At 55.8% G+C, this 22,500-nt stretch overlaps 1 protein-coding gene across 1 annotated transcript in view; it reads left to right on the forward strand.

The window, feature by feature from the left end:
- MEF2B (myocyte enhancer factor 2B) overlaps window positions 1–22,500 on the forward strand; it is a gene marked incomplete at its 3' end in the record, with an annotated part of 39,804 nt that overhangs the window by 5,916 nt on the left and 11,388 nt on the right. The window contains exons 2-9 of the mRNA XM_083880200.1: window positions 2,680–2,750; window positions 4,433–4,636; window positions 6,702–6,833; window positions 7,632–7,797; window positions 10,116–10,261; window positions 11,151–11,229; window positions 11,338–11,425; window positions 12,447–12,657. Of these exons, the coding sequence (XP_083736326.1) occupies window positions 2,697–2,750; window positions 4,433–4,636; window positions 6,702–6,833; window positions 7,632–7,797; window positions 10,116–10,261; window positions 11,151–11,229; window positions 11,338–11,425; window positions 12,447–12,657 (1,080 nt within the window). The 5' untranslated portion in view covers window positions 2,680–2,696. The remainder of the gene's footprint in view (window positions 1–2,679; window positions 2,751–4,432; window positions 4,637–6,701; window positions 6,834–7,631; window positions 7,798–10,115; window positions 10,262–11,150; window positions 11,230–11,337; window positions 11,426–12,446; window positions 12,658–22,500) is intronic.

A 22,500-nucleotide genomic window follows, 5' to 3' on the forward strand; every position in this document is an offset into this window, starting at 1 on the left:
ATCCATCCATCCATCCATCCATCCATCCCTCCATCCCTCCCTCCATCCATCCATCCCTCCATCCATCCCTCCATCCCTCCCTCCATCCATCCATCCATCCATCCATCCCTCCATCCATCCATCCATCCATCCCTCCCTCCCTCCATCCCTCCATCCATCCATCCATCCATCCATCCATCCATCCATCCATCCATCCATCCATCCCTCCATCCATCCCTCCCTCCATCCATCCATCCCTCCCTCCATCCATCCATCCATCCATCCATCCCTCCATCCATCCATCCCTCCATCCATCCCTCCCTCCATCCATCCATCCCTCCATCCATCCCTCCCTCCATCCATCCATCCATCCATCCATCCATCCATCCATCCATCCATCCATCCATCCATCCATCCATCCCTCCATCCATCCTTCTGTCCATCCATCCATCCATCCATCCATCCATCCATCCATCCATCCATCCATCCCCAACTCCAGAACCCCAAAAATTCCCTCCCTCCTGACCCTGTGTGGGGACACGGGGGTGTCACATCTGGGCCAGCACCCCCTGCCCCAAATGAGCCAAACCCCAAAACCCAAATTCCCACCCGAAAATCCAACACTGGGGACCCTCGGGATGTCCCACAGGTGTCAGAGCTGGGAGGAGCTCAACAAACACCCCAGGGATGGTTTGGGAAAGGGAATAGGAAATGGGAAAAGGGGAATGGGAAATAGGAAATGGGAAAAGGGGAATGGGGAATGGGAAATGGGAATGGGGAATGGGAAATAGGAATGGGGAATGGGAAAACCTTGGGAATTTTCCACCAGGGAATTCTCAGCAGGGCTGGGGTGGTCTGGGCACCCCCTGGCCCTCGGGAGGGGGCACAGGGTGTCGGGGGGGGTCGTGCGTGGGTTTGGGGACACAGGGTGGCAGCGGGGCCGTGGGAACGGCAGCGCAATTTCCTTCCATAAATTAAAATTAGTTTTGATCGGCTAAAAATAGCACCAAGTACGATGGTGAAATGGCAACGGGCTCCAGAGGGGGAGGCCGGGGACACTCCAGGGACACCGGGGCACCCAAAGGTCCCCAGACTGCACCCCTGGCACCCGGCCTGGCATGGGGGGGGTCCCCAAATCCCTGTGTTTGTGCTTTGGGGACAGCAGGGACAGAGCCAGGCTGGATTTGTCCCCAGATGGTGGTGGGACATCTTAGTGTGTCCCATTTGGGGATTTTGGGGATTTTGGGGTGGCAGAGGAGCAGGAATTGGGGGGATGTGACATCAGGGGGGTGACCCAGCGCTGTGACAGGCTCGGGGGGGTGGTGGTTCCCAAGGGACACCCAAAGTCCCCAGACTGCACCCCTGGCACCCGGCCTGGCATTGGGGGGGAGCCCAAATTTGTCCCCAACACGGTGCTGCCACCCAGCCCTGTGTTTGTGTTTTGGGGACAGCAGGGACAGCGCCAGGCTGGATTTGTCCCCAAATCATGATGGGACATCTTAGCGTGTCCCATTTGGGGATTTTGGGGTGCCAGAGGAGCAGGAATTGGGGGGATGTGACATCAGGGGGGTGTCCCAGCGCTGTGACAGGCTCAGGGGGGTGGTGGCACCCCAGGGTGGCACAGGGGGGGTCACCAGCCCGGTGTCCCTGCTGGCTCTCACAGCCTCAGGAGTGAGTGGGTGGTTTCATTTTGTCTCCTCGTGCAGCCACTTCCTGGCCTGGGGAGGTCAAATTTAGTCTGCAAAAAAAAAAAAAAAATTATAAATATATATATTTTTTTTAAAATCCCCAAATTTGAAGCTAAAACCAAACCCTTTTTTTCGTTTGAGGGGTTGGTCAGCCCGGCCCCTTTTTAAACCATCCCTTTTTCCCCATCCCACGGAGCAGCTTCAGGAGCAGCCTCGGAGCTGCCCCTGAAGGTTTGGGGTAATTCCTCATCCCAAAATCCCTCTGAAGGATTTGGGATTAAAAACTCCCATCTCAAATCCCACTGAAGGACTTGGGATTGAAAACTCCCATCCCAAAGTCCCTCTGAAGGATTTGGGATAGAAAACTCCCATCTCAAATCCCACTGAAGGGTTTGGGATTGAAAATTCCCATCCCAAAATCCCTCTGAAGGATTTGGGATTAAAAACTCCCATCCCAAAATCCCACTGAAGGACTTGGGACAGAAAACTCCCATCCTAAAATCCCTCTGAAGGATTTGGGATTGAAAACTCCCATCCCAAAATCCCACTGAAGGATTTGGGATTAAAAACTCCCATCCCAAAATCCCTCTGAAGGATTTAGGACAGAAAACTCCCGTCCCAAAATCCCTCTGAAGGATTTGGGATTGAAAACTCCCATCCCAAAATCCCACTGAAGGACTTGGGACAGAAAACTCCCATCCTAAAATCCCTCTGAAGATTTGGGATCACGACACCCAAAGGTGCTCAGAGGTCTCCTAAGGGTGATGGTTTGGGGTGGCCAAGGGGATTTTTTCCCCCTCTAACCCAGAATTTCCCATTTCCCCCCCCCCCCCCATTTTCCGCTTGGCCACCACCATCAAAAAGAAACGACCGAACTTCCTCCAAAATTCGATTATTTTTTTTTTTTTCTCAACAGCCAAACTTATTTTTGGCGTTGCTGGGGCGGCCTCTGGCCCGGGGACTGCCCCGAGGGCTGCGAGAGGCTCAGGGGTTTATTTTTTCTCTCTTCCAGAGAAGCAGGAGGCGAAAATGGGCCGGAAAAAAATCCAAATCAGCCGGATTTTGGATCAGAGGAATCGGCAGGTACGGGATGGGATGGGATGGGATGGGATGGGATGGGATGGGATGGGATGGGATGGGGACAAAAGGGACAGGACTCAAAACCTCCCTCTGCCACCACCCCTTTGGGGATAATTTTTGGGACAACTCGAGGCTGTTTTTTGGGGGATTTTGACACCCATCCCTGACTCAAAACCACCACCTTGGAGATAATTTTTTTGGAGGGTTTTCATGCTCATCCCCAACTCAAAACCACTACCTTGGAGATAATTTTTGGAGCAACTTTGGGTCATTATTTGGGGGCTTTTCATGCCTGTCCCTGACTCAAAACCACCCCGCTGCCACCACCCCTTTGGGGATAATTTTTTGGACAACTCAAGCCCATTTTTGGGGGGTTTAATGCCCATCCCCGACTCAAAACCACCACCTTGAAGATAATTTTTGGCATAACTCAGGGCTGTTTTTTGGGGAATTTTCACACCCATCCCCAGCTCTAAACCACCACATTGAAGATAAATTTTTGGAAAACTCAGGACCGTTTTTTGGCAAGTTTTAATGCTCGACACTGATTCAAAACCACCACATTGAAAAAAAATTTTGGGACAACTCGAGGCCATTTTTTAGGAGAGTTTTCACTCTTGTCCCCGACACAAAACCACCACATTGAAGATAATTTTTGGGACAACTCAGGGCTGGTTTTTGGGGGGGTTTTCACGCTTGTCCCTGACTCTAAACCACCCTGCTGCCACCACCCTTTTGGGAGTCATTTTTGGGACAACTCACAGCTGGTTTTGGGGAGGTTTTTTCAGGAGATAATTTTTTGGCGAACTCCGGGCCTTTTTTGGGGGGATTTTCGCACCCGTCCCCAACTCAAAACCACCACCTTAAAGATAATTTTTGGGACAATTCAGGGCCATTTCTGGGGGGTTTTAATGCCTGTCAAAACCACCACATTGAAGACAATTTTCTGGACAACTCAGGGCTGGTTTTTGGGTGGATTTTCACGCCCATCCCCAACTCAAAGCCACCACATTGGAGATAATTTTTGGGGCAATTCAGGGCCATTTTTGGGGGGCTTTTAATGCCCATCCCCAGCTTAAAACCACCACCTTGAAGATAATTTTTGGGGCAATTCAGGGCCATTTTTTGGGGGGCTTTTAATGCCCGTCCCCAACTTAAAACCACCACCTTGAAGATAATTTTTTGGGACAATTCAGGGCTGTTTTTTGAGGAGTTTTCACACCCATCCCCGATTCAAAACCACCACCTTGAAGACAATTTTTGGGACAATTCAGGGCTGTTTTTTGGGGGATTTTCACGCTCGTCCCCATCTCTAAATCACCACATTGAAAATAATTTTTTGGAGAGGTTTTCACACTCGTCTCCAACTCAAAACCACCACCTTGGAGATAATTTTTGGGACAACTTGAGGCCATTTTTTGGGGGGGGTTTCACTCTTGTCCCCAACACAAAACTGCCACATTGAAGTTAATTTTTGGGACAACTCGAGGCCATTTTTGAGGGGGTTTTCATGCTCATCCCCAACTCAAAACCACCACCTTGGAGATAATTTTTTGGACAACTCAAGGCCATTTTTTGGAGTGTTTTCACTCTTGTCCCCGACACAAAACCACCACATAAAGATAATTTTTGGGACAACTCAGGGCCATTTTTTGGGGTGATTCTCACTGTCACCCCCTCCCCAGGTGACGTTCACCAAGCGGAAGTTCGGGCTGATGAAGAAGGCCTACGAGCTGAGCGTGCTGTGCGACTGCGAGATCGCCCTGATCATCTTCAACAGCACCAACCGCCTGTTCCAGTACGCCAGCACCGACATGGACCGCGTCCTGCTCAAATACACCGAGTACAGCGAGCCCCACGAGAGCCGCACCAACAGCGACATCCTCCAGGTGAGAGGGGAAATAATAGTTCAGTTTTCTTTTGAAAATTTGTGATTAATTGTCTGGTTTTATGGTGTGTTTTTATGTTGTGTTGTGTCTCTTAGTTGTCTGTTTTTATAGTATATTTTTATTTTATATTGTGTTATATTTGTCTCTTAATTGTCTATTTTTATATTATTATGTTATATTATATTAGTCTTTTAATTGTCTCTTTTTAGAGTATATATTTGTCTCTTAATTGTCTTTTTATATTATATTTTATACTATATTTGTCTTTTAATTGTCTATTTTTATAGTATATTTTTGTTTTATATTATATTATATTAGTCTCTTAATTGTCTTTTTTAATACTATATTTTTATATTATATTTGTCTCAATTTTCTATTTTTATAGTATGTTTTTATTTTATATTATATTATTTGTCTCTTAATTGTCTTTTTTATATTATATTTTTATACTATATTTGTCTCTTAATTGTCTATTTTTATAGTATATATTTTAAATATTATATTAGTCTCTTAATTGTCTATTTTTATAGTATATTTTTATATTATATTTGTCTCTTAACTGTCTTTTTACATTATATTTTTATACTATATTTGTCTCTTAATTGTCTATTTTTATAGTATATTTTCATTTTATAGTATATTATATTTGTCTCTTAATTGTCGATTTTTATAGTATGTTTTTATTTTATATTACGTTATTTGTCTCTTAATTGTCTATTTTTATAATATTTTTAATATTATATTTGTCTCTTAATTGTCTATTTTTATAGCATATATTTTTTATATTATATTTGTCTCTTAATTGTCTTTTTTTATTATATTTTTATGTTATATTTGTCTCTTAACTTTCTACTTTTATAGTATATTTTTATTTTATAATATATTATATTTGTCTCTTAATTGTCTATTTTTATAGTATTTTTATATTATATTAGTATATTGTCTTTTTAATATTATATCTTTATATTAGTCTCTTAATTGTCTATTATTATATTTTATATTATATGATATAATATTAATATATTTTTATATTTTTATATTATATTATAATATATCACAATATATTACATTATATTACATTATATTATTATATCTCTTTTTGTATATATTATATTATATCATATCATATTATATTATAATTATTTTTTATAAAAATATAAAAATATACAATTAAGAGACAAAAAGAGGCTGGAGTTCCAGCTGGGAGATGCCTCACCACAAAGCACACCCTCCTCTTTCAATTTTAAGAATTGCTGTTTTACATATTTGATAGATATTGAAACGTTCTTTTCTGTTTTGAGTATCCCCAATCATCTTATTTGATGGATTTATTTGTGAGTGGCTCCACTCTGTCTGATAACATGGGTTTATTTTGATAAAAAACCCCAAAAATCTACAGTTTTCCTGCAGGGCTATAAAGTGATGGGTTCTTCCCCATAATTCTGGGCCTGGCCAGCTCAGATGTCAAAAAAAACCCCAAAAAACCCAGTCTTTCCACTATTCACACCATGTCACAGTCAGAAAATACACTCATCACCTTTCTAAACTCTATTAACAAAACACAGCACTATTATTGGGGTCACCCCATTTCTGGGTTGTTTGGGGCACACAATTATTGGGGCCACCTCTTTTTGGGGCACACAATTATTGGGGTCACCCCATTTCTGGATGTTTGGGGTACAGAATTATGGGGTCACCCTGTTTTTGGGGTGTTTGGGGCACACAATTATTGGGTTATCCCGATTTGGGGCAGACAATTATTGGGGTCGCCCCATTTCTGGGCACGCAATTATTGGGGGTACACAATTATTTGTATTGCCCATTTCTGGGTTTTTTGGGACACACAATCATTGGGGTCACCCCATTTCTGGGCACACAATTATTGGGGTCACTCCGTTTTGGGGCACACAATTATTGGGGTCACCCCATACAACACTCATCCTGACATTTGCTAAAAGCCACCTTTATAATCCGCATTTCTAACAGCGAGTGACCCCCTCCCTGCCCCCGGGGCACGGGGGTGACAGCAGGGGACACTCAGTGTCACCTCCCCATGTCCCCGCAGACGCTGAAGCGCAAAGGGCTGGGCCTGGAGAGCCACGAGCTGGAGCTGGAGGAGAGCCCGGAGCCGCCCGGGGAAAAGGGCAGGAGGATCGGGGAGGGAGTGGATCTGTCCCTGGCCAGGCCCAGGTTTTATGTGAGTTGGTGGTGGTAGGGTGGGGGTCACCCAAGGGGTCCCCAAGGGTCACTGTCTTTGGGTTCTGGTTTGTCCTGAAGGGTCTCTGAGGGTCTCCAAGTGTCCCCAAGTGTCCCTTTCTTTGGGTTCTGGTCTGTCCTGAAGGGTCCCCAAGGGTCCCATCCCCTCCTTGTCCTTGGGTTCTGGTTTGTCCTGAGGGTCCCCAGTTGTCCCCATCCTGTCCCATCCCTGTCCTTGGTTTCTGAAGGATCCCCAGGGTCCCCAAGGGTCCCGTCCCTGTCCCTGGGTTTTGGTTTGCCCTGAAGAGCTCTAAGTGTCCCCAGGTGTCCCCATCCCCTCCCCGTCTTGCATTTCTGAAGGGTCCCGAGGGTCCCCGAGGGTCCCCATCCCATCCCATCCATCCCATCCATCCCATCCCATCCCATCCCATGCCTGTCCTTGGGTTCTGGTTTGTCCCGCAGGGTCCGGAGGGTCCCCAGGGGTCTCGTCCCCTCCCTGTCCTTGGTTTCTGGTTTGTCCTGCAGAGCCCCAAGTGTCCCCCTTGACCTCTGCTTCAGCCTGCAGGGCCCTGAGGGTCCCTGAGGGTCATGAGGGTCCCTTGTCCCTGACCCCCGTGCATCCCCAAGGGTCCTGAGGGTGGCTGTCCCTAACCCCTGTGTGACCCCTGTTTGGCCCTGTCCTTGACCCCAGTGAGACCCCTGTGTGTCCCCATGTGTCCCTGACCACTGTGTGACCCCTGTGTGTCCCTGACCCCCGTGTGTCCCCAGTGTGACCCCTGTGTCCGGTGTCCCCCCGCAGAGCCCGGTGTCGGTGTCGGTGTCACTGCCCGAGGCGGCCTGTGGCAGTTCCCCACCCCTGGACTCGTCCCTGGGCAGTGCCAGCAGCTCCCCCCAGGCCCAGGGCCGCTGTCCCGCCCTCAGAGCCACAAAGCCACCGGGACGGTCCCCAGGGCCACTGCCCCCAGGTAGGCTGGGGACCCTCAGCTGGGGACACTGCGGGGCAAGGGACCCTGCCATGGGTATGCTGTCACCACCCTGGGTGTGCTGTCCCCACCATGGGGACCCTGCCATGATCACCCTGTCCTTGCTACAGGTGTCCTCTCACTACCATGGGCACCCTGTCACCAGCATGGGCACCCTGTCACCACCATGGATGTCCTGTCCCCACCATAGGTGTCCTGTCCCCACCATGGTCACCCTGTCCTTGCTATGGGCACCCTGTCACCACCATGGGTGTCCTGTCACCACTATGGTCACCCTGTCACCACCCTGGGCACCCCATCACCACCATGGACACCCCATTCCCACCATGAACACCTGCCCCTTTCCACAGACACCCTATTCCTTTCATGGACACCCCACCACGGACACCCCATCACCTCCACAGCCACCCCATTCCCTCCAAGGTCACCATCCTTTCCATGGGCACCCTGTCTCCTCCACAGCCACCCCATCCCACCATGGCCACCCCATCACCTTCATGGACACCCCATTCCCACCATGAACACCCCCTCTTTTCCACAGACACCCCATTCCTTCCACGGACATCCCATTCCCACCATGGCCACCCTATTCCCTCCACAGCCACCCCATTCCCTCCACGGCCACCCCATTACAACCATGGGCACCCCATTCCTTCCACAGCCACCCTGTCTCTTCCACGGCCACCCCAACCCCACCATGAACACCCCTCCTTTCTACAGACACCCCATTCCTTCCACAGACACCCCATCCCCACCACGGCCACCCCATCCACTCCATGGCCAACCCATTCCCATCACGAACACCCCCTCCTTTCCACGGACACCCCATTCCCACCACGAGCACCCCATTCCCACCATGGGCACCCCATTCCCACCACAGGCACCCCATTCCCACCACGAGCACCCCATTCCCACCACAGGCACCGCATCCCCACCATGGCCACCCCATAACAACCACGGCCACCCCATTCCCTTCCACGCCCCCCTGTCCCCCCCAGGTTTCCCCGCAGCCCGCGGGGGTTTTCCCGGCCGGGCCCCGCATGCAAAGCTCCGGTCCCGGGGATTTACCGGGAGCGGGGCCGGGGCGGCTGCGTGGGCAGGAGCAGCTGCGGAAACAGCGGCCCCGAAATCTCCCTCCAGCTGCTTCCTGTGCCACCACCCTGTCACCCACTGTCCCACCGCCCTGTCACCTGCTGTCCCCTCACCCTGTCACCTGCTGTCCCACCGCTCTGTCACCTGGCTGTCCCCTCACCCTGTCACCCACTGTCCCACCGCCCTGTCACCCGACTGTCCCCTCACCCTGTCACCTGTCCCCTCACCCTGTCACCCGGCTGTCCCCTCACCCTGTCACCCGACTGTCCCCTTACCCTGCCACCCGCCTGTCCCACTGCCCTGTCACCCGACTGTCCCCTCACCCTGTCACCTGTCCCCTCACCCTGTCACCCGCTGTCCCCTCACCCTGTCACCCGACTGTCCCACCGCCCTGTCACCCGGCTGTCCCCTCACCCTGTCACCCACTGTCCCCTCCTGCTGTCCCCTCCCGTGTGGCACAGCTCGGCATGAGGAGGGTGGCTGTGACAGAGTGACAGAAAAGTGGCTGGAAAAGCCACAAAACCCACAAAAAAAACCCTCCCCATGTGAGGTGACATGGGATGGGGACAGGCAGCACCCCAAAATCCTTGGGTGGGGACAGTGTGGTGGCCTCAGGCATGCTGGACATCACCATGGGGACATTCCAACCGGACCCAAAGCAGGGCCCAGGTTTTGTCCCCTATTTGTGACACCTCCAGCCTTGGTGTGTCACCTCTCCTGTCACAGCCCAGGTGGTGGCACATGGAGGAAGTGTCACTGACACCATGTAGGCTCCACGGCCACCACTGCCACTACCACGGGGACATCCTAGCCGGACCCAAAGCAGGGCCTGAGTTTTGTCCCTTGTTTGTAACACCTCCATCCTTGGCGTGTTACCTCTCCTGTCACAGCCCAGGTGGGGGCCCATAAGGGAAGTGGCTTTGCTGGAGGTTGGTGCTGTGTGGGCTCCGGGGCCACCGTGGCCACCACTGTCACCACCATGGGGACATCCCAGCCGGACCCAAAACAGGTCCCGAGTTTTGCAGCCCCTTGTCCCCTGTTTGTGACCCCAAAGCCACCTCCATCCTTGGCGTGTCACCTCCTGTCACGGCCCAGGTGGTGGCCCATGGAGGAAGTGTCACTGGTGCCGTGCAGACTCTGGGGCCACCACCCCTGCCACCACCACGGGGACACTCCGAGGTCACCCTGCTGTCCCCTGTGTCCCCCAGGTCTCAGCTACCCCCTGTTCCCGGCCACCAGCCTGGGCCGTGCCCTGGCCACCAAGACGCCCCCGCCGCTGTTCCTGGGGACAGAGGGCCGGCGTGGTGACCCCCAGGGCGGGGTGGCCAGTGGCCGCAGCGGGGGCAGCGCCGCGGTGAGTCCAGTGTCCCCAAAAGCCACCCGGGTGTCCCCAAATCCCCGCCCCAAATCCTGCTCCTCACATCTGCCCCCCTCCTTCCTCCTCCGGGGATGTGCTGGGAGGGTCCTCCAGGGGTTTGGGGTAAAAAATTATTGGAGTCACCCCTTTTCTGGGGGGTTTGGGGTGCAAAGTTATTTGGGCCACCCCATTTCTGGGGTGTTTGGGGCACAAAGTTATGGAGATGACCCCATTTTTAGGGGGTACAAAACCGATTGGGGTCATCCAATTTCTGGGGTGTTTGGGGCACAGAATTATTGGGGTCACCTCATTTTCGGGGTGTTTAGGGCACACAGTTACTGGGGTCACCCTGTTTTGGGCACACAATTATTTGGGTCACAATTTCTGGGGGTTTTGGGGCACAAAATTATGGGGGTCACCCCATTTCCGAGGGTTTTGGGGCACACAATTATTGGGGTCGCCCCATTTCTGAGGGTTTTGGGGCACACAATTATTGGGGTCACTTCATTTTGGGACATGCAATTATTGGGGCCACCCCATCACCCCATTTCTGGGTTGTTTGGGGTACACAATTATTGGGGTCACCCGTTTTGGGACAAACGGTTATTGGGGTCACCCCGTTTTGGGGCACACGGTTATTGGGGTGACCCCATTTTGGGGCACACAATTATTGGGGTGACCCCGTTTCGGGGCACAGAGTTATTGGGGTCACCCCGTTTTGGGGCACACGGTTATTGGGGTGACCCCATTTTGGGGCACACAATTATTGGGGTGACCCCGTTTCGGGGCACAGAGTTATTGGGGTGACCCCGTTTCGGGGCACACGGTTATTGGGGTCACCCCGTTTTGGGGCACACGGTTATTGGGGTCACCCCCTCTCCCGCAGCGGCCGCTGTTCCCCGCCCTGCAGACCCTGAGCCCCCCGAGCCACGGCCTGGCCGCCTTCCCCTTCCTGAGCCAGGCGGGTGAGTCCCCTGTCCCCTGTCCCCTGCTCCGCCTTGGGGACAGCGCTGTCCCCTCCCTTTGTCACCCCCCCCCCCGCTCACGGTTGTCCCTCTCCTCTGACCCCGCAGATTTTGGGGCCGGAGAGGCCCCGCCGCCCCCCGCGTTCCTGCAGCCCCCCCCGGCTTGGCAGCACCCCCGGGACCTGGCGGCCATGGGGTGAGCACAGGGGGGACAGGAGGGGACAGGAGGGACAGGGGGGACAGGGGGGACAGGGGGGACAGGAGGGGACAGGAGGGGACAGGGGAGACAGGGGACTGAGTGGGGACAGAGGGGACAGGGCAGCGATGGGGTGGGGACAGGGTGGGGAAAGGGTGGGGACAGGTCTGGGGACAGAGGGGACATGGCAGCGCTGGGGTAGGGACAGGGTTGGGGACAGAGGGGACGGGGCAAGGGACAGAGCAAGGGACAGGGCGAGGACAGGGCAGAGGACAGCGGGGGGGACCGAGCAGGGGACAGCGGGGGACAAGAGAGGACGGGGCGGGACAGCAGGGGACAGGGCAGAGGACAAGAGCAGGGGACAGGGAAGGACAGGGCAGCGCTGGGGTAGAGACAGGGGTGACCCTGGAGTGGCGACGGCGGGGACAGGGTGGGGGGCAGGTGGGGACAGATCGGGCATGGCACCACTGGAGTAGGGACAAGGGTGGCCCTGGGGCAGAGGACAGAGGTGACAAGGCCATGATGACCCGACTGCTGCACCCACGGGTGTCACCTCCCCACTGTGAGCTCTGCTGGCACCCAGGGACACCCCCCACCCACCAGGGTGACTTTGGGGGTCACCCCCGAATCACCCCCAGCTCATCCCATTCCCGCCCCCACAGACATTGTCCCCATTGTCCCCATGTCCTGATTATCCTCCATGTCCCCAGTGTCCCCCATATCCCCATGTCCCCATGTCCCTCATATCCCCATGTCCCCATGTCCCCATGTCCATGTGTCCCCTTGTCCCCATGTCCCCATGTCCCCATGTCCCCATCATATCCCCCATGTCCCCATTGTCCCCCATGTCCCCATATCCCCATGTCCCCATGTCCCCATCCTGTCACCCCCAGCCTCCCAGTGCCCAACTGGACCAGAACCAATCCGGGACAGGAATTTGGGAATTTGGGGGGGTCCCAACCCCTCTAGGGGACAAAAGGCGACACGGGGACCCTCCCTGACCCCTCCCCTGTGTCCCCAGGGCCAGCAGCCGCCTTGTCCCCTCGGAGGAGCCCCCCGCTGTCCCCGGCTCGTCCCCCCAGGCCATCAGCATCAAATCGGAGCGCGTGTCGCCGGGGCTGGGCTGTGTCCCCGCTGTCCCCGCCCTGGCCGAGCTGGGGGAGCCCCCCCGAGCCCCCGGCGGGGAATTCCCCAAACCCCTCCCGCCGTACCCGCCCCAGGACGAGCAGAGGGTCCCCTGTGTCCCCCCCAGGAGGGGACAGCCCGTGGACCTTTGGCAGAGATAGCGAGGGTGGGGGGAAAGGGGGGGAAAACCCATATTTTTGGGGAAAAAATACTTTTTGGAGGGAAAAAAACCTTTTTTGGGGGAAAAAGCTTTTTATTTTGGGGGAGGAAACCCCTTTTCTGGGGAAACCCCCCCCTTTTTTGGAGAAAAAAAAACCTTTTCTGGGAAAAAAAAAAAGAAACATTTATTGGGGGAAAAATGGGGGGGAAATCCCCCTTTTTTGAGAGAAAACCCCCCTTTTTTGGGCTAAAAATCCCATTTGGGAGAAAAAAAAAACATTTTGGGGAAAAAACCCTTTTTAGGGGGAAAAAACCATTTTTGGGGGAAAAAAGCCATTTTTGGGGGGGGAAACCCCCCTTTCTTGAGGGGAAAAACCCTTTTTTGGGAGAAACCCCCCATTTTTGGGTGAGCCCCCCCATTTTTGGGGTAAAAAAACCGGTTTTTTTGGAGAAAAAAAAAACTTTTTTGTGTTTTTTATGGGGGAAAAAAAGCCCCATTTTTGGGGGTGAGCATCCCCCCTGCTTCTTCTTCATCCTCATCTCCTCGGGAAGGTGACGGTGACACCAGCGGTGACACCAGCGGTGTCCCCTGGGGGTTCAAACCTCCTTGGAGTTCCCCCAAAAATGTCCCCGAGTCATCCCCAAAAATGTCCCCAAGTCCCCTCTCCTCCTGTGGGCGTTGTGGCGGCGCCGCGGGGACACTGTCACCTCCTGTCCTGTCACCGGCGTGTCCCCAACGAGCAGCCGGAGTGGCGGGCGGGAGCCACGGGGTGGCAGCAGGACCCAGATTGGGGACAGGGGACAGGGGACAGGGGAGAGGGGACAGGGGACAGGGACAAGGGGACAGGGGGACAGAGAGGACAGGGGGACAGAGGACAGGGGGACAGGGGACAGAGATGGGGACAGGGGACAGAGGACAGGGGACAGGGGGACAGAGAGGACAGGGGGAACAGAGGACAGGGGGACAGGGGGACAGGGAACAAGAGACAGCCCAGGGGACAGGAGGACAAGGGACAGCGGAGGTGACAGTGGAGAGGACAGGAGACAGGGACAGGGGACAGAGGGGACAGGGGGACAGGCGGACAAGGGACAGGGGACAGGAGGACAGCGGAAGGAAAAAGGACAGGGGACAGGGACAGGGGGGCAGGGGAGAGGGGGCAGGGGGACAGGGGGACAGGGGACAGGGGGACAGGGGGACAGGGGACAGCGGAGGTGACAGTGGAGAGGACAGGAGACAGGGACAGGGGACAGGGGACAGGGGACAGCGGAGGGGACAGGGGGACGGGAACAGGGGGACAGGCGACAGGGGTACAGGGGACAATCCCAGCCGGGGGCTCTTTTCTATTTATTATCTTTGCACCAATAAAGAGTTTTTGGGGTTCTCGGGGTGTCTGCTGTGATGTTTTTGGGGTCAGGCAGCCCCTGTGGGTTTTTTTGGGGGTCCAGGCAGCCCCAGTTTTGGGGGTGGCACGGCGTTGATGTCCCCAAAGGGGACGTGTCCTCGATCTCAGTGTGTCCCCACCCCTCAAAGGGTCATCAGGGTGACACTGAGGGTGACAACAGGGTCACCCCTGCCCTGCTCAGCTCCTCGGGGCTCCCACCCCTGGGTGACCCCAAAAAACCCTCTCGGGGGGTCTCAGAGCGGGGGGGAGAAGGAAAAACCCTAAAATTGGGATTTTGGGGGGGTTAAATGAGGGGCTGAGCTGAGCCTGTCCCCGCTCTGGGCTGGGCCGGGTTTGGGGTTTGGCCCCTTTTTGGGGTGCGGGATCGTCCCCTGTGGGGCCGGGGGTGGGCGGGGAGGGGACAGGGGAGGGGACACCGGGGAGGGGACACCGGGGAGGGGACAGCAGGGAAGGGACACCAAGGAGGGGACAGCAGCATCCTGCAGTGCCATCGCCTACACAGGGACATTTTTGGGGGGTCCAGCACCTCCCCTCTAAGGGTGACAGGTCCCCTCTCTAAGGGTGGCAGGTCCCCTCCTAAGGGTGACATGTCCTCTCCAGGGCCACTCCTTTAAGGGTGACACATCCCCTCTCTAAGGGTGACATTTCCCCTCCAGGGCCACCCTCCTAAGGGTGACAGGTCCCTTCCAGGGCCACCCTCCCCTAAGGGTGACATGTCCCTCCAGAGCCACCCCCTCTAAAGGTGGTATGGCCCCTCCTAAGGGTGACACATCCCCTCTCTAAGGGTGACATTTCCCTTCCAGGGCCACCCCCCTAAGGGTGACAAGTCCCTTCCAGAGCCACCCCCTCTAAGGGTGACATGTCGCCTCCAGGGCCACCCTCCCTTAAAGGTGACATGTCCCCTCTCTAAAGGTGACACGACCTTTCCAGGGCCACTTTTGGGATCGAGTTTGTGCCCCCCCTTTTTTTTTTTTTTTTTTTTTTTTTTTTTTTTTTTTTTTAATATATTTATTTTTATTCCGTGGTGTAAAAGCGACGCCGATCGAATAACAACGACCTCATCACCATTTACGATTCCCATTACGGCGCGCCTCATTTGAATATATGCTAATGAGGCCGCGCTTTTTTCCCCTTTTTTTGTGCTTTTTTTTTTTTCTTCTTCTTTTTCTTTCTTTTTTTTTTTTTTTTTTTCCCTCCCTCCCCTGGTTTGTTTTTCTCTTTTTTTTTTATTAGTAAGATTTAGATTGGCTATGGCAACCCGCTGGCACGGAAGGAGCGCCAGGAAATGTCAGGGCGAGGTGAGTCCCCTCCCCGGGGACAGGGACAGGGGGTGGTGGTGGTGGCGGTGTCACCAGGGGGGACACGGGAAGGGCCCGGCCCGGCCCTGCCCGGGGGACCGCGGTGACATTGTCCCCACGGGGCTCGGGGGTGGCACCGGGGTGTCCCCAAAGCCGCTGTGTCCGGATGAGAGGCCGGGATGTCCCTCTGTCCCCAAGCCTGGATGTCCTTCTGTCCCGAGCCTGGATGCCCCTCTGTCCTCAGCTTTTCTGTCCCTCTGTCCCCGACCTTTCTGTCCCTCTGTCCCCAAGTCTTTCTGTCCTTCTGTCCCCAAGCCTTGCTTTGGGGTGTCCCCAGCCTTTCTGTGTCCCTCTGTCCCCAGCTTTTCTGTCCCTAGCCTGGCTACAGGGTGTCCTCAACCTTTCTGTGTCCCTCTGTCCCCAGCCTTGCTGTCCCTCTGTCCCCAGCCCGGCTGCAGGGTGTCCTTAGCCTTGCTTTGGGGTGTCCCCAACCTTTCTGTGTTCCTCTGTCCCCTGCCTTGCTGTCCTGTCCTCAGCCCGGCTGCAGGGTGTCCCCAAGTCTGGCTGTCCTGTCTCCCTGTCCTCAGCCTGGCTGTCCCTCTGTCCCCTGCCGTCCTGTCCCTCTGTCTCCAGCCTTGCTGTGTCCCTCTGTCCCCAAGCCTGGCTGTCCTTCTGTGCCCAACATTTCTCTCCCTCTGTCCCCAGACTGGCTTCAGAGTGTCCTCAGCCTTTCTGTGTCCCACTGTCCCCAACCTTTCTGTCCTTCTGTCCCCAAGACTGGCTGCAAGGTGTCCCCAGCCTCGCTGTCCTGTTCCCAGCCTCGCTGTCCCTCTGTCCCCAACCTTGCTGTCCCTCTGTCCCCAGCCTCTCTGTCCCTCTGTCCCCAGCCCGGCCGCAGGGTGTCCCCAGCCCGGCAGAGAGGGTGGCACTGTCCCAAAGGTGTCACCCAGGCACCCTCCTCTTCCTCGGGGTGACACCGGGAAGCGACACAGGCGTCACCACGGCCCGGCCCGGCCCGGCCACCTCCGTGTCCCCTCCCCAGTAAATCCCAGTAAATCCCAGTGGCCAACCCGCGGGGCGCTGGGGCTCCACGGCGGCCACTGGGGATTGTCACAGTGGCCACGGGGATTGTCACAGTGTCCCTGGGGATTGTCACGGTGGCCATGGGGACACTCAGGATTGTCACCATGTCCCTTTAGGGCCTGCCTCTCCAACCGGGACCGGCCCCCGGTAACCGGGACCTCAACACGGGGCAGCAACGAGCGATCTCCGGTTCCTTCCCTGTCCCCTCCCTGTCCCTCCCTGTCCGTCCCTGTCCCCTCCCTGTCCCCTCCCTGTCCCTCTCCCTGTCCCCTCCCTGTCCCCTCTCTGTCCCTCCCTGTCCCTTCCCTGTCCCTCTCCCTGTCCCCTCCCTGTCCCTCCCTGTCCCCTCCCTGTCCCCTCCCTGTCCCCTCCCTGTCCCTTCCCTGTCCCTTCCCTGTCCCCTCCCTGTCCCCTCCCTGTCCCTTCCCTGTCCCTTCCCTGTCCCCTCCCTGTCCCCTCCCTGTCCCTCTCCCTGTCCCCTCCCTGTCCCTCCCTGTCCCCTCCCTGTCCCCTCCCTGTCCCTTCCCTGTCCCTCCCTGTCCCTTCCCTGTCCCCTCCCTGTCCCCTCCCTGTCCCCTGTTTGTCCCCTCCCTGTCCCTCCCTGTCCCCTCCCTGTCCCCTCCCTATTTTTAATTTTTTTTCACTTAAAATTATTTTTATTTTTAATTTTTATTATTCAAGTGGGGTTTTTTTTAATATTTTCGAATATTTTAATTTTAATTATTTTTTAATTTTATTTTTTATTTTTTAATTTTTAATTTAAATTTTTATTATTAAAATGTTTTTTATTTTTCATATTTTAAATTATTATTATTATTATTATTATTATTATTATTATTATTATTATCTCTCTTTTTTTTCCTCCCCAAAATAACAACCCCCTGGTTATTTTTAGGTTCTGCCGCTGCCAGATCTCCTCCCCCCTGGTTTTTTTTCCCCTCTCTTCCTTCTTCTCCTTCTTCCCTCCCTGTTTTTCCGAGCTCCGGGTTCTCCTATCCCGCTCCCGACTCGAGCACGTCATTCCTTACGTAGTAAAAAATAAAAAAATATGGAGGAAGCTGGGGAAAAAAAATAAAAAGAGAGGAAAAAAAATAAAAAAAAAAAAGACGAAAAAAAAATAGAGGAAAAAAAAAACAGGGAGGGAGAAAAAAAAAAAGACAGAAAAAATAAAAGGAGAAAAAAAAATATGCTTTTTTAAATTTTTTTTTTTTTTAATTTATTTTTTTTCCCCTCCTCTCTCCCATCTCTCCCATCTCTGGTGCCTGACCGGGCCTGATGGTTCCTGTTATATTCATTAATGGATGTGGAGGGGGGGAAATAATCCCCTCCTTGTTTTTTATTTATTTGATTTATTTTTAATCCTCTTTATTGACCCGCACTGAACCCCCTGGTCCGGTTCTGGTGCCGCCTGGATGGTTCTGGTACCGGTTCTGGTTCTGCCCCAAACCGGCCCCGGAGGTTTTCTTGTTAAAGTCATTAATGGATGCGGAGGGGGGGAAATAATCCTCGTTCCTCTCTTTGGGTTTTTATTTATTTATTTTAAAATCCTCTTCCTTGACCCGCTGAATTCCCTGGTCCCGGTCCGGTTCTGGTTCCGGTGAGGGGAAGGGGCTGGGCCCGGTTCCCTTTGCTCCTGTTTGTCCCAATTTGGGGGAAAGTCTCTGCTCGGGGACAAGGCCTGGGGACACTGCCCGGGGACACTGCCCGGGGACACTGCCTGGGGACACTGCCCGGGGACACTGCCTGGGGACACTGCCCGGGGACAATGACTGGGGACACTGCCCGGGGACACTGCCCGGGGACACTGCCTGGGGACACTGCCCGGGGACACTGCCTGGGGACACTGCCCGGGGACAATGACTGGGGACACTGCCCGGGGACAATGCCCGGGGACAATGCCTGGGGACACTGCTCGGGGACACTGCCTGGGGACACTGCCCGGGGACAATGACTGGGGACACTGCCCGGGGACACTGCTCGGGGACACTGCCTGGGGACACTGCCCGGGGACAATGCCCGGGGACACTGCCCGGGGACACTGCTCGGGGACACTGCTCGGGGACACTGCCCGGGGACACTGCCTGGGGACACTGCCCGGGGACAATGACTGGGGACACTGCCCGGGGACAATGCCCGGGGACAATGCCTGGGGACACTGCCCGGGGACACTGCCTGGGGACAATGCCCGGGGACACTGCTCGGGGACACTGCCCGGGGACACTGCTCGGGGACACTGCCTGGGGACACTGCCCGGGGACAATGCCCGGGGACACTGCCCGGGGACAATGCCCGGGGACACTGCCCGGGGACACTGCCCGGGGACACTGCCCAGGGACACTGCCCGGGGACACTGCCCGGGGACACTGCCTGGGGACACTGCCCGGGGACAATGACCGGGGACACTGCCCGGGGACAATGCCCGGGGACACTGCCTGGGGACACTGCCCGGGGACACTGCCTGGGGACACTGCCCAGGGACACTGCCCGGGGACACTGCCCGGGGACAATGACTGGGGACAATGACCGGGGACACTGCCCGGGGACACTGCCCGGGGACAATGACCGGGGACACTGCCCGGGGACACTGCTCGGGGACACTGCCTGGGGACACTGCCCGGGGACACTGCCTGGGGACACTGCCCAGGGACACTGCCCGGGGACAATGACCGGGGACACTGCCCGGGGACACTGCTCGGGGACACTGCCTGGGGACACTGCCTGGGGACACTGCCTGGGGACACTGCCTGGGGACACTGCCCGGGGACACTGCCCGGGGACACTGCCTGGGGACACTGCCCGGGGACAATGACCGGGGACACTGCCCGGGGACACTGCCCGGGGACACTGCCCAGGGACACTGCCCGGGGACACTGCCCGGGGACAATGACTGGGGACAATGCCCGGGGACAATGCCCGGGGACACTGCCTGGGGACACTGCCCGGGGACACTGCCTGGGGACACTGCCCAGGGACACTGCCCGGGGACACTGCCCGGGGACAATGACCGGGGACAATGACCGGGGACACTGCCCGGGGACACTGCCCGGGGACAATGACCGGGGACACTGCCCGGGGACACTGCTCGGGGACACTGCCTGGGGACACTGCCCGGGGACACTGCCCGGGGACACTGCCCAGGGACACTGCCCGGGGACACTGCCCGGGGACAATGACCGGGGACAATGACTGGGGACACTGCCCGGGGACACTGCCCGGGGACAATGACCGGGGACACTGCCCGGGGACACTGCCCGGGGACACTGCCCGGGGACAATGACCGGGGACAATGACCGGGGACACTGCCCGGGGACACTGCTCGGGGACACTGCCTGGGGACACTGCCCGGGGACACTGCCCGGGGACACTGCCCGGGGACACTGCCCGGGGACAATGACCGGGGACAATGACCGGGGACACTGCCCGGGGACACTGCTCGGGGACACTGCCTGGGGACACTGCCCGGGGACACTGCCCGGGGACACTGCCCGGGGACACTGCCCGGGGACGATGACCGGGGACACTGCCTGGGGACAATGCCCGGGGACACTGCCCGGGGACACTGCCCGGGGACACTGCCTGGGGACACTGCCCGGGGACACTGCCTGGGGACAATGACCGGGACACTGCCCGGGGACACTGCCCGGGGACAATGACCGGGGACACTGCCTGGGGACACTGCCCGGGGACACTGCCCGGGGACACTGCCTGGGGACACTGCCCGGGGACAATGACTGGGGACACTGCCTGGGGACACTGCCCGGGGACACTGCCTGGGGACAATGACCGGGGACACTGCCCGGGGACACTGCCTGGGGACACTGCCCGGGGACACTGCCCGGGGACACTGCCTGGGGACACTGCCCGGGGACAATGACTGGGGACACTGACCGGGGACACTGCCCGGGGACACTGCCCGGGGACACTGCCCGGGGACACTGCCTGGGGACACTGCCCGGGGACAATGACTGGGGACACTGCCCGGGGACAATGACTGGGGACACTGACCGGGGACACTGCCCGGGGACACTGCCTGGGGACAATGACCGGGGACACTGCCCGGGGACAATGACTGGGGACACTGACCGGGGACACTGCCCGGGGACACTGCCCGGGGACACTGCCCGGGGACACTGCCTGGGGACACTGACCGGGGACAATGACCGGGGACACTGCCCGGGGACACTGCCCGGGGACAATGCCCGGTCCGGGCTCACTGTGCTGCTCCACAGGTCCGCCCCCGCCTCGGCCACTGCCACCGCCAGCCCGGGCCGCGGGGGCCGGCGGGAACACCCCGATACCCCTCAGGGACACCTCGATATCCCCCGGGAGGGGACAGCGACACCCCGGGAGAGGACAGGGACACCCCGATTCCCTCAGGGACACCCCGGGAGAGGACAGGGACACCCCGATTCCCTCAGGGACACCCCGGGAGAGGACAGGACACCCCGATCCCCCACAGGGACACCCCCCGATCCCACAGGGACACCCCGGGAAGGGACACAGGGACACCTTGATCCCACAGGGACACCTCGTTCTCCCCAGGGGGGACAGGGACCCCCGGTGAAGGGACAGGGACACCCCCGTTCCCGCCCTCCCTGGGGACAGGGACACCCCGGTCCCACAGGGAGAGGACAGGGACACCCCGAGAGGAGACAGGGACTCCTCGTTCCCCCAGGGATCCCCCGTTCCTCTGGGAGGGGGCAAGGGATCCCCCATTACCCCGGGAGGGGACAGGGACCCCTCAGGAGGGGACAGGGACCCCTCGTTCCCACAGGAACCCCCCCGATCCCACAGGGACACCCCGCGAAGGGACAGGGACCCCTCAGGAGGGGACAGGGACCCCTCGTTCCCCACAGGGAACCCCCGATCACCTGGAAGGGGACAGAACAGGCCCCGTTTCTCCCGGGGAGGGGACAGGGACCCCGGTTTGCCCCGGGAGGGGACAGGGACGCCCCGGGAAGGGACTGGGGCACCCCCGTTCCCCACAGGGAATGCCCCGTCCTCCCCGGAGGGGACAGGGACACTGAGGGAGGGGACAGGGACCCCCCGTTCCCCACAGGAACCCCCCGTTCCCCCGGGAGGGGACAGGGACCCCCCGTTCCCGCCCTCCCCGGGGACAGGGCCCCCCGTTCCCCACAGGAACCCCCCGTTCCCCCGGGAGGGGACAGGGACCCCCCGTTCCCGCCCTCCCCGGGGACAGGCCCCCCCGTTCCCCACAGGGACCCCCCGTTCCCGCTCTCCCCGGGGACAGGGCCCCCCCGATCCCCACAGGGACCCCCCGTTCCCTCAGGAGGGGACAGGACCCCCCGTTCCCCACAGGGACCCCCCGTTCCCTCAGGAGGGGACAGGGACCCCCCGTTTCCCCCCATAGACTGTGAGAAACTCGATAAAAACTTATCAAAAGTGTCCCCCCGTCACTCCCGGGGGGCTCCGCGTTGTCCCCTCGTTGTTTCCTGGGGGTCCCACCTGGGTTTTGTCCCCACAAACTTCACCCGGAGGTTCAACAGGTCGAGCTCCAGGTGGGCTGGCCTCTGGTTTGTTTATTTATTTATTCTTTATTATTGTTTTATTTTATTTTATTTTATTTTATTTTATTTTATTTTATTTTATTTTATTTTAAAAAAAATTAGTTATTTAATTTTAAATTTTTATTTATTTTTATTTATTTTTACCTTTTTATTTTAATTTTTTTAAAAATTATTTTAAACTTATTTTAAATTTATTGTCAATTTTAAAAAATTATTTTAAATGAAATTCTTATTTATGTTTTTATTTTTAAATTTATTATTATTTCATCTTTATTTATTTATTGTAAACTTTATTTTTAATATTTTTATTTATTTATTTTAGTTTTTAAAATTTTTTATTTATTTTTATTTATTTTTTAATTTATTTAATTTTTTATTTATCTTTATTTATTTATTTATTTTAATTTTTAAAAGCAATATATTTTTATATTTTTATTTATTTCTTTCCCTTTTTTTTCTCCCTGCCGCCACAATTATTT

The sequence above is a fragment of the Zosterops lateralis genome, assembly GCF_965231275.1.
Source record: "Zosterops lateralis genome assembly, chromosome: 29".
NCBI classification, from domain to species: Eukaryota; Metazoa; Chordata; class Aves; order Passeriformes; family Zosteropidae; genus Zosterops; species Zosterops lateralis.